The sequence below is a fragment of the Pseudophryne corroboree genome, chromosome 3 (assembly GCF_028390025.1).
Source record: "Pseudophryne corroboree isolate aPseCor3 chromosome 3, aPseCor3.hap2, whole genome shotgun sequence".
Taxonomy (NCBI): Eukaryota; Metazoa; Chordata; class Amphibia; order Anura; family Myobatrachidae; genus Pseudophryne; species Pseudophryne corroboree.
The window spans coordinates 759065315-759078397 of record NC_086446.1 but is presented as its reverse complement, the minus strand read 5'-3'; the positions used below and the strand labels follow the sequence as shown (position 1 = coordinate 759078397).

The following is a 13083-nucleotide window of genomic DNA, read 5'->3' as shown; positions in this document are numbered from 1 at the left end:
ATTGCTTTATATTTGTATTTTGAATGTACGTACAAAAATCCTATTTTTGTATCATGTGTTTTCAATCCTTTTCCCATCTCAGGGACACTGTGCACCATGGGTTGCAAAAGGGGTCCGAAGGAGCTAGTACCTATTAGACTACATTAAGAAAGAAAATCCTTTCCTCTGTAATACCTGGTCGTCCGTACAACTTCAAAAGTAGCCCGGATCCAAAGGAAAGCATAATGTAACTTGCAGACCACCAAGAACCATTAATTAAAAAAAAAAAAACACTGGAGCCTAAGTGTGGTAACATGGAGTCCCCCAGATTGAATCAGAAAGGGATTTAACGGTAAGCACAAAACTCAATTTTCTCTTACATCTAATCTGAGGGACACTGCTTACTATAGGGCGCATCCACATTAACACCAATGCACCCTGCACTTTACCCACCCCCGGGACAGAGCTATAGAAGTCTATTTATTAAGCCTTGTTTGGAGATAAAGTTGCTGGAGATTAAATCAGCTCTTAACTGCCATGCCACAGGCTGTGTTTGAAAAATTATAATTAGGAGCTGATTGGTTGGTACTTTATCTCCAAACAAAGCTTACTAAATAGACCCCTAAGTCATTAAGTAATTGCCCTCTAGCTGCTTATTAAAGCATCCTACAGATGTTCCAAGCAGCTGAACAGCTGCCATGGCACTTGGAGAGAAAAGACAGTGTCTCTTTCTACACAGTGCAGGAGTCATGAGCCGAGGGATGGGATGTGCTGCAGCTGAGGGCAGGTACGGCTGTTACCACTACCCTCTCTGTCCCACTCTGTGTGGCTCACCACCCCCACCCCCCACACCCCCCCCCCACACACACACACACACACACACACACATACACACCTCCTTTTGGCCCTGGTGGGACATTTTTTAAGTCACCCACAGTAGAGGTAAAGCTAAGACAACCTGAACACAGAATATTTCATTTGAAACTGGCATCCCTGGTTGCATACAGCTGAAATCAGTAACATTTGGTGAAAGTGTGGCAGAGGATCAGGCGGCGAACACAACACAACTGCTCAACAGAGGCCCCATTTGTGCAGCTCTAGTGTGCCAGAGTTAGTAGCCTTGTACTGGGGTAAGTTGGGAGGATAACAGAGCAGATTTACTGCTCAATAATCTGTCTCGCCACAAGCCAACCACATTTATGCACATCATAAGTAGCAGGAGGGAATCAATCCACCTAACCGAGGAAGCAGCTTCTTGCATGCAATATGTTTTGTCCAATAGGAATACTATACACAAGGAAATGTTTGTTGATTTTTACTTAATTTGCTTTTAAAATTCAATATTTTTTAAAATAGGAGATTTTATGTTCAATTTTGAAATGGACATCCAATACAGAACAAGAAACCACCAGTCAAAAATGACACATCGAATTCAATTTTTTAAAAATAATGATTTGGACAGTGAAAAATAATGTCAATTTGAATTGAATTCCAAATTGACTGCGAAATCGAAATATAAAGAATTGAGGGGGTAATTCAGAGTTGATCGCAGCAGCAAATTTGTCAGCAGTTGGGCAAAACCATGTGCTCGAGTGGCATTGCTCACGTGATGTAGTAAAAACATTTTATAATTTGACAATGACGTTGAGGAATGGTTCAACAGCCAAAAGGCCAGAGTGTTGGGAAAATAAGTTTTAATTATATCCCGAGAGACAGCTATAAAAGAACTCCAAAAGGGTCGGAGTAAGGGGCAATTTCACCAAATATGCAATAGAGAGCCAATAGCAATTTGGAATCTCCAACAGTTATCATATACAGTGGGATACATAGCAAGTATTAGGGAAGGATGTCTATACCATTGCATTCAAATTATATGGAGTTTCCCTCACTTGTATATAGATGGAGCTATGGTGAGTTTTGAGGAATATAGCTTCCCATTCTTTGTCTGAGAGTGATACCTCCAAATCTTTTTCCCAAGCAAAGATACAGGAAGGAGGTGTCAGGGAGTTGGGATTCTGTAACAACTTATTTAAAGGTGGAGATTTTATGCATAGGGTACACAAAGCTATACATAGACTTTCGATTGATGGCAGTTCTTTAGGGGCTAGGGGGGCTCTACCGCCTGAGTTTAAGAAATGTATGACATGCTGGTATTTCCAAAAGTCAGAATATGGAATTTCCCATTTTGATCTAATACAGTATCTGAGAATTGTTTAACGCCTAATGATGTCACCTGCTGGTCGACTCTGAAGAGCCCCTCCATCGCCCTTGTGCCATTAAAATAGACTCCGTCCAGCCATCAAACCTTGCGCATAATGTCATATTTTTGGGAATAGTAATGTAATGTAATCGGCATATGACATCACGAGGTCGGTCTGTTTGGAGCCCTCTTGTTTTAAGTACATGATGGGCCCTATCAAAAAAGATAAGGTCTCACTTGGATCATTTCCTAAGATCTTTGTGAGGGCATCCCAACTGAGCGACATCTTCTGGCAAGCCTCAACACAAATGTTATTCCTCCTCCCCCAATTATCAAGATCTGTCAGCCAAATTTGTAGCAATCTAATTTCTGCCGAATGGGCTGAATCAACCTCTTGTAACGATCTAAAAAATATTAAAAATAACAAAAAGTATTACCACATCACATGCCCCAGAATAATAGGCTCAAGTGCTTTATGAGAATGTTATCTGCAGTGCTAATGGCTATTGCAACCTGGGTGCTACTAACACAAAATATAAAATGTAGTGGGGAGGTATCCTAAGGGGACTGAACTGAAGGAGAAATGTATGAGGAAAGGAGAGAGAGTGCAGTAGGGTCAATGGAATGCTAGCGGCATTCCCTGTAGTACTACAGCATCTCACCTCACTAGCCCTCCAAGATGGCTGACGCAACTAAGCAGCAAGCACCTCTGGATTGTCCACACCACTGGGGGCCGGGAGCCATGAGGACCGCGTCTGGAGTCAGGGTAACAGCAGCAGATAGGAGAGCATGCGTCCCGGTCTTCAGCCTTGCCACAGCACCAGTAGAGAGGCACACTTGAGATCCCAGTTCAGCAAAGGGGAGCGGGCCGCAACCTGCAGGGATTGGGAATCCCGACCCACGGCTCTGCAGCACTCTCTCACCACTCCAGGGAAATCAGGCTGACAGGGGGGAGCCTTGTGAAGGATATAAGCATCCCAAGGACAACAATAAAGCCCTGTATGAAGGAACTTTAGCAGCATCTGTCCCACTTGCTAGCAGATGAAGTTTTAAGCTGTGCACACTGAAGGCAGGTTGTAGATGTTTGAAGCTGAGTGCAGAGCACACTGAAGGCAAGCTGCTGGGTATGTTGAAAATATACCGTTATGGTCAGAACTTAACGTTGATAATGGGATTTCTCCTATGTCCACAGGATAACATTGGGATATGCCGGAGTCACGAGCTTTCTGGCCTCCCAGGAGGGATCAGGGCTTCTCCATATAATCCCGCCCACTGACTCAGTCAAATCGGTTATTTCCACAGCAATTAGGCAGGAGCATCAGGTAGAAACCTATTCAGGCGATAAGAACACACATGCACACCCTTCCATGCAAGAGGGAGGAGGTTTAGTGATTGTAAAAATCCTCAAATTAGGTGCGTCAGGGTGGGACCCCTGTGGACATAGGAGAAATCCCGTTATCAATGGTAAGTTCTTACCATAACGGTATATTTCTCCGGCTGGGTCCACAGGTTATCCACAGGATAACATTGGGATTCCCAAAGCCAGTTTTAGTGGTGGGGACGCTCCCGATTATACAGGAGAACCTTTCGCCCGAATTCAGCTTCACGAGAGGCAAAAGTATCCATGACCTAATGTCTAATGAAAGTGTTAATGAAAGACCATGTGGCTGCCTTACAAATCTGTTCTGCTGAAGCACCATGTTGTGCTGCCCATGGAGGACCTACCTTATGTATAGAGAGAGCAGAGACATTAGCCGGAGTAGACATTAGCCGGAGTAGGGAGATCAGCACGAGAATAAGCTTCTGAAATTACCATTCAGAGCCATCTTGCCACCGTCTGTTTACTAGCAGGCCATCCTCTTCTATGAAATCCGTAGAGGATGAAGAGAGAATCTGTTTTTCTGATGGCACTAGTATGATCTATGTAGATTCTTAATGCTTGGACCACATCCAGCGACGCTTCTCCCGGAGACAGTCCCGATACCTGAAAAGCTGAGACTACAATCTATTCATTATGGTGAAACTTTGAAACCACCTTCGGAAGATAATCAGATCTAGTTCTGAGAACTGTCTTATCTGGAAAAAAACTTAGCTTTAGGAGCACTGTCGTGCAAGTCTCCTTTCCTGACACTCTTCTGGCTGACGCCATTGCCAGTAGAAAGAGCACTTTAGCCGTTAACCATTTAAGATCTGCTCTCTTAAGTGGTTCAAACGGAGGTCCCTGAAGAATTTTAAGAACCAGATTCAAATCCCAGGGAGCTGCAGGAGGAACAAATGGAGGTTGAATATGTACAACTCCCTGAAAGTACGCACATCCTGTAAGTCAGCAATCTTTCTCTGAAACCACACAGTTAATGCTGATACTTGAACTCTCAAGGAAGCTACTTTCAATCCCTTATCCAATCTTGCTTAAAGAAAATCCAAAATCCTGGATACTTTAAAAGATCTTGGATTCAAACTTTTTTCACTACACCAATGAATATAGGCTTGCCATATTCGATGATAAATACGAGCTGAAGAAGGCTTTTTTGCTCTAAGCATAGTTTGAATTACTTGTTTTGAAAATCCTCTAGCTTCTAGGATAGAGGTCTCAATAGCCATGCCGTCAAGGACAGACGATCCAGATGGCTGTGATAACAAGGACCCTACATTGAGGGAGCAGTATTGGAGCTTCCACAGACATCCTTAGTAGATCTGTGTACCAATGCCTTATGGGCCAAGCTGGAGCTATTAGAATTATGGCTCCCTTTGCTTGCTTTATTTTTCTCACTAACCTGGGTAACAGGGAGATTGGAGGAAACAGATATGCCAGATGAAACTTCCAATTCACTGACAGTGCATCTACAAAGGATCGCTCCATGACCCTTTGTTCTTGATCCGTATAATGGAACTTTGTTGTTCAGAGAAGATGCCATGAGATATATCTCTGGTAGACCCCATCTGTTTACTATGGTCTGAAACATTTCTGGATGTACTGCCCATTCGGTTTCCTGAATGGTGAGTCGACTGAGAAAAACTGCTTCCCAGTTCAGTACTCCTGGAACAAACACTGCTGACAATGCTGGAAAATGGAGCTCTGCCCACCTTAGTAAGTGAGCTACTTCCTCCATCAATCTTTTGCTGTGAGTTCCTCCCTGATGATTGAGGTACGCTAACGCTGTTGTATTGTCTGAGTGGATCTGGACTGGTCTTCCTTGCAAACTGTCCTTTGCCTGAACTAGAGCCATATAAATGGCCCTTATTTCCAACAGATTTATTGGCAGGAGACTTTCCCTTAAGGTCCATTTTCCCTGGAACCAAAGGCTTTCGGGCTCCGCTCCCCAGCCCTGAAGACTGGCATCTGTTGTCAGGACTTGCCATTTCTTTATCCAAAAGGGTCTCCCCTTGTTTAAAATGGTCCATCAGTAGCCACCAAGCTAGAGACCTTTTTATGTTGACTGGAAACTTTATCATCTGTCTTTTTATTGTTTGATGATTTCCATTCCATTTGGTCAGAATAAGGTGCTGTAGAGGTCTGGAGTGGAATTGTGCATATTCCACCATGTTGAAGGTTGACACCATCAGACCCAACAGTCGCATTGCTGCATGGACTGACATTGTCTGAGTGTGCAACGACTCCTGAATCATGACCTGCACTTTGGCTATCTTTTTCTCTGGTAAGAAAACCCTCTGTAGACCTGAATCCAATATGGCCCCCAAATGAACCATCCACTGTGACGGATTCAGAAATGACTTTTCCCAGTTTATGAGCCACCCGTGTCTTTGTAGACAAACTACTGTCTGTTGAAGATGTCTCAAAAGTAATTCCTGCGAATGTGCTAGGATTAAAAGGTCATCGAGGTATGGAAATGTTTTTATCCCCTGCTTGCGGAGATAAGCTGCCATAACCACCATAATTGTGGTAAACACCCTGGGTGCTGTTGCTAGCCCAAAGGGTAAGGCTTGGAACTGAAAATGTTGCTGGAGGATGGCAAACCTGAGGTAACATTGATAAGACTTGCTATAGGCACATGTAGGTAAGCATCCTGTATATCCAGAGATACCATGTAATCTCCTGGTTCCATAGCCAACACTATGGATCGTAACGTCTCCATGTGGAACCTTGGAATCCAAATGTATTTGTTTAACATTTTGAGATTGAGAATTGGTCGGAATGACCCATTTGGCTTCTAAATCAAAAATACATTGGAGTAAAAACCCTGTCCCCATTGTGAGGGGGGTACCGGGATAATCACAACAGACTGAAGCAATTTCTGAACTGCTTCTTGCAGGGCATTGGCCTTCAACTCTATACGAGATGGGCTGGTGCAAAAAAACCTTTGAGGCTGCCGCCTCCTGAATGGGAAACCGTAACAGAGAGATACCACCTTCTGCACCCAAGCATCTGTTGTCGACTGTTGCCATATGTGTGCAAAATGAAGGAGTCGGCCCCCAACCCTGGAATCCCCCAGGCATAGGCCAGTCTCCTCAGGCTGATTGCTTTTGTTCAGGCTTGGAAGCTGTCTTTCTACTAGCCTGTTGCTTCCTACCCCTGGATCTATTGAACTGGGGTTGCTTAGGCTCCTCTTTAGCTTATGCTTTGTCTTGCCATCGGAATGGCCGAAATTTTTAATCCCTAGTCTCAGGGTTATAACTAGCTGGAAATCTGACTTTTTTGGATTCGGCTTCCTTTTCTAGAATATCTGACAATTGTTTCTCAAACAATATATTACCAATGAAAGGCAATGCTTCCAGAGCTTTCTTGGATTCTGCATCTGCTTTCCAAGTGCGTAGCCAAACTGCTCTATGAGCGGCTACTGTCAAGGCTGATGCTTTAGAAGCAATCGTACCCATATCAATTGCTGCTTCTTCAAATATTGCGCAGCTTGTCTTATACGGCCTAGATAAGACTCCTGCTTCCTGGTAGGAGGGGAGAGGCCATTCTCTAGTTCCTCCCCCATTCTACCATTGCTCTTTCCATCCAGTCTAAAGCCATAGCATGCCTTGTCATTGCCCCATAGAGAGAAAATATATATTTTTTTTAAGAAACTATCTACTCTTCTATCTGTGACATCATTTAGTGAAGTAGTCGGCAATGGTAAAATAGATTTACGCACAAGTCGAACAACATGTGCATCTACTCTAGGAGGAACTTCTCTTTTTGAACAGTCCGCAGCTGGAAAGGGATAGTAAGAATCCCTAAAACAGTTAAAGCTGCTCCATGCCAGGCTTGAACTCACAACCTTTAGCATTGCTCAACAGATACTGTCTTATAGGTACCACGCACTGCCATTGCATCACTGGAGCACTGTTTAAATACAGGTGCCTTAGATTTTGACACTGCTTTGGCTGATTCTTCCAGAGACAGAATAGCCTTCATGCATCAATAAGGTCAGCTATATCTGATCATCATATGGGGTATTTGAATACATCTTGTGTAGTCTATAACATGGATGTATCTACCCTGGTTTTAATAACCTGGCTATTTGTAAAAGCTGCTGAAACCATAAGGAGGTAGCTGCATGTATGGGTTAATAGTGTAACCTATTCCTAGGGGTGGAACTGCAGGTGCTAATCTGCTAGCAATTGCAGACAAGGTCTGTGTGACCACACCCCTCTTGCAGGGCGTTGCCCCTCATAAGGTCAACTTATCTGGCAAAATCACCTTATCCAACTCCAGTCCAAAAGAACGCTGCTTTTGAAGGGGAGTATTTCAAGAAAACACTAGGACTCCGGGTCCACCTCCCAGAAGTGCAGCCACAGAGCTTTCCCGGTAGAGACAGCCATAGCTGAGACCGTGGAATCCAGTAGGGCCATACCCTGCATAGCCTTTATGTACTCTGCCGCACCCCAGAGTTATTCCACTACAGCTAGCTTATCCTTATTAGACAGGTCCACCTGAAGGCCTGTGAGTAGCTGGTCTGACCAACCCTCTATAGCTCTGAAGTAGCCAGCATACTGTAGGTTGAGTAGACACACCTGTGCCTATAAGTATAGACTAGAAGAAACCTTCCAACTTTTTGTCCAGGGGGGGTCCCTAAAGAACACTTACTCAGGGATTATTGTGGTGGTCTTGTCCAATTAGGTCACTGGAGCATCCACACTGAACAATTTTGTTGGAATAGGGAACTTTTTATATGGGGCTTGTCAGGCCTCCTCAATTAAATCTAAAAGACTTCCATACCAATAACACATGCAAGGCCCACTCTGGTACCGTTGACCCAGTAGAGTGAAGTCAACCTACACAGCATATTGAAGAGGATCGCCTCTCACCAATACAGTAAGATTTGAATTGGCCATGGACCACCAACCCAGGGAACCCCTGCAAGTGTCCAGAGGCACCCCAAGGTGCCACGGCACACAGTTTGAGAACCACTGTCTTGCGGTATTAGCTTCTATTTTTCTATATGTTCATTTGTTAAAAATTTTTTTATCTTTCTTGAATATATGGTATGACACCAGCAGTCACCGATATCCACTTTCTCTCTATAATGTATATATAACTTTGCTTCTACATAAATTAAATACATTCGTATGCAATAACTCTTTATCCTGCCTGATGGGGGTTATGTAATTACTTAGGGGCCTTATCATCGGGGGTCTTGACAGCTCACAATATTAAGTATATTAAGTAAAAAGCACTTAACATAACTTGCGGCGGCAGATACTTACAGAAGTGTTCTTTTCTGTTATTGTGATGAATTTTGCACATTGCGTCATGCGTCTCCCGAGATTCGTGGGTGCGTGCGTACACTTGCACCTGAAATCCATTTGCTATGGATGGAAGACCCACAGGTGCGAATGATTGCTGCCTCCTGCGGCATAGCATTACCGCAATACAAATGTAACACTATAAGGGGACACATCTCTAAGTCCTAGAGAGCAATTCATTATTGCCCCGGTGTAGGGTCAGCTTCTTTTCAGAGCATGATCACTAACCCCCTGGAGCCAGATGACTGCGCATGTTTGAATTGAGGTTAAGCATGAGCATGACTGCCCGACTCTCAGTGAGGAGAAAGGAGTAGGGGAGCCAGAATCAACGTCATCTGAATATGGTGTTGATTCATGCAAGCAAACTCTGCAAGCTTTAAGTATCCAGAGTATGTGCTGATTAGGTGACCCTATCAGACCCCTAATAATGAATGGACCTATTACATTAAAATTTTTTTTTATATATATATACATACACACACACACATTATATATATATATATACACACATACATATACATACACACACACACATTATATATAATCTATACACATACATACATACATGCACACACACACACACACACACACACACACACACACACACACACACACACGTGTAGCCATCTCATATCAAATGATGAATAGACCCTTCAGACTTTACTCCTTATAAATCAAAACTATCTTAATATCATGGAAAGAGCCATGGATAATACCTTCTCTGATGACTTTTCCCTGTAATATAGCATACATGCTTTCATACTTGTCTGTCTGTTTCCGTACAGCTGCGGCATGGAATAAGTAGGCTTGGGTGCATGTATCCTGTTCTTCAAAACGGACAGCGTCAATACACTGCATGGTGCCATCTAAAATTGCCGGCTACGAGAAAGATAACCAGACTTATTACACAATGACACTACAGTATCTTACAAAATGTTATCTATCTTTGTGCACATTTTTCTCCCTAGAGTCCGTATCTACAGATGTAGCCACACTCATTCATCCTGCGACATGGCCGCACGTGCACAATTGCCGCCGGTGTGACTTAGTTCGCCGAGCTGTGGCTAGTCAAACCTGCAATCTGCTCTATAGAAAGCCTATGGTTGCGGGTGTAAGTTAGGCGCACACACGGTGGAATGCACATACATCACGCCATACAAGTCACACAGGCGGCTAGGCGCAGGATAGAGGAGTGCGGCTACATCTGTACAGTAAATACAATATACAAGTACTGACATGGTAAAATACATGGTTCCTAGTGAGATGCCGGGTCTGATTCCGAGTCGCAAGTAAAAGTGCATGCAGCTGTGCCTATTGGCGGTCGCCCATCTGTGCTTTATGCAAATGGCCTACAAACTCCTTCCCTTGTGTACATCCATGCAAGGACTGAGATGCTCACTATTGGTATCTGTGTTCACTGTAATACGGATTGGTGCACACAGTAGGCCACCATCTGTCGCACCATTGAAACATGCCGCAAACTGGGCTGAACACCATAGAACACAATGGGTTGAGTTGTAAGCTAATACATTCGCAGCTAGATCCCATACACAGATACAGGACCTCATTCAGTAAAGTTTGCAGAATGTGCGTTTCGCAATCCACCCGATTATCGAACGCCTGTGCATGTGCAGCATTCGCATTGTGCGCGCGCTAGCAAAAACCAGCAACTAAAAATGCATAAAGATCGTGATCGCAATGCAGCCGCTGTTTGACCATTAGGAAGCCTGGCATTTACTGGGTGTGTCTGAAGAAAATGCAGGCGTGCCCAGGCATTTTAAAGAGGGCCTCCAACATCAGCGACGACCACTTCCATCCTCTTGTGTAGCAAAAATTGTGGACGACCTTGAATGACTCAGATAGTAAAAATCTTCGATGTTCTGGTAATTGCGTATGGTTTTGCGATTAGACCGCATATTTTGAAGCATTCGCAATTTCTGCAATGGCCATTTTTTCTCTATTTCTGGACGGCTTGATCCCAGAAGCTGCTGCTTAGCAGAAACTGCAATTCTTACTGAATGAGGTCCACTGTACAAAAATATGCAAATGTGGCAGCTGGCAGGATTGGCATTGACACGCCCATCGGCGGCTTTGCTAATCTCAGCAACTGCGTACAAACAAGCAGCAGGATCGCAAATCCTTTGCATAATCTTGGCCAAAATTACGGGCCAATAACAGCAGTCAGTGTCAGCCTTCAGTACATGCTACAGTGTGTCTGGTAGTGCGATCTGGATGCATTGCAATGAATAGTTTACTTACCCCAACGCTGGTCATTGGGCACTTGAGCAATATTAGTGCTGCAGTAGCTGTGAAGCGAATGACATCATTTATCCTGGACAAGGAGAAAAACAAGACAATATATTATAATAAGCAGAATCTGATTATGGGACCTTCTAACCGTTTATTTGTTGTCTATCAACCACCTCACCCCTGCCATACCCCTCCCCTTCCCCAGTACATGAGCCTACCCATCTTACCCCCTTCACGGGTCATAAGTTACCTGCCCCACTCATCCCCTTCCTTCCCCGGCCGCTGGAACATACACTACCCACCATACACCTCCCCTCCCCTGGGACATAGGCTAACCTGCCCTACTTCTCCAGGGTATCAACTGTGTGGCTGCCTTGCGAGTGCACGCATGGGAGTGCTGTGGGCGTGTGCCCAATCTCTTCACTGTTCTTAGGTGCCCGTATGATGGAAGGACGCCTGTTTCAGACAGATCTTCCAGCCGGCATAGGGCTGGTGCTGATACTTATGGAGACAGTTGCGACTGCGGACAGGAGAATGGCTAAAAGCATGAAGCCACGTGGATACTAACATTAGTATAAGGTAGTAGATGTGGCCTCCACAGTAGTCTGCACTTGCTGCCCAGAGCACGTGACTACCTACAGGTATCATGCACCCTTGTGCGCCATGTGGAGCGAGCCGTATTGCGTGACATAGATGTTCTGCCAAGGGTAGCATTTCTCAGATTTTCATACCTATTTCTTTATTTAGTGTCAATGTCGCATCATAGCTGCATCCAAAGTGGCTGATAGTGTCCCGGGTGCTTAGGGCAATGCAGTTGGTAAAGCTGGAGGTTACGCATGGCTACTCATGGTGGGATACATGGCGCAGCTCAGTCATACCGCTTCTCAGCATTTACCCTTGCGTGCAATGCCTGGTACAGTAATTGTGCATTCTACTTTGTCACATTAGTGATACAACCGAGATGCTCATTTGGTATAGTACTGTATGGTGGGTTGCATGGCCTGAGATGTCACTAGGATTGGTGTCACCTAGTACGGTACTGAGGAAACCGCACGCACACCGATAGGGCAATGCCACCTCCCACTGTTTAGGGCTTTTTGGGGGCATGTACCCATGTATCCCCTCCATTCTCATCATGTTGGGGCCTATCCAGTGCTCCAGGAGCCCAAGGGTCTCCAGACAGTGTCACAGCATCACCGTTCAAGAGGGTGTCATCTCTTCGAATGGTGATACTCAGATGCAGTCAGCACCCCCTAATGACGCCACTGCCCATACCTTCACTGGGCTTGATTGAGAGTTGCATTGGAAATGTCCATAGTCGCAGGCAGCCATGGAATCCTGATCTATTGCCTTATGCCAATCAGAGATTCTGTACAGCTAATGTGAGGGTACATGCATCAGCCATGCCGCCTATTCATCGTATGCCAGCCGCTGCAATGGTCATCATTACAATTGGCACATGCACCAGGCCCATGCTAGGTGCATGAGATCGGTCAGTAACAGGCTTCTCTTTACCATATGCACAACTCTGACATGCACAGACCTTTTAAAGCACACCCCTAACACACCCATAAGTAACGGAAGGTCAGTGCGCTCACACTGTCGCTGGAGCCCTGTAACGCCCAATGTCACCAAAACACAGTATCAGCCAAGTTGTCAGACTCAGAAAAAGATGGACACGCAAAGATGCATAAAACCACAACTGCGCTATATGCAAAATCCCGCTACTTGTGCCGTGCAGAGAGATCCGTCTCATTCACATCAGCCCCAGTAGATCAATTGACTTCTGACACGATCCTGAACTGGACACATTCCCATTTATGAATGTTGCCAGTGATTAAACAGAACGTGCATTGTGTGCCTGGTCTGCTTTAGTACTATACCCATGCCTCAGTCACCTGATCTGTAAATGGGCAGCCTATAGGATTTATACAGCCAGAGGTCAAGTTCTGCTGCTGTGATAG

General features: G+C 44.7%; 1 protein-coding gene across 1 annotated transcript in view; it reads right to left on the bottom strand.

Moving 5' to 3' along the window:
• The window catches only part of LOC135058235 (pregnancy zone protein-like), a 31696-nt gene extending 20494 nt beyond the window's left edge, over window positions 1–11202 (bottom strand). Inside the window, exons 1-2 of the mRNA XM_063963774.1 lie at window positions 11129–11202; window positions 9586–9748 (exon numbers count right to left, since the gene is read on the bottom strand). Coding sequence (XP_063819844.1) covers window positions 9586–9748; window positions 11129–11143 — 178 coding nt within the window. The 5' untranslated portion in view covers window positions 11144–11202. The remainder of the gene's footprint in view (window positions 1–9585; window positions 9749–11128) is intronic.
• Between the last annotated feature and the right edge of the window lie 1881 nt (window positions 11203–13083).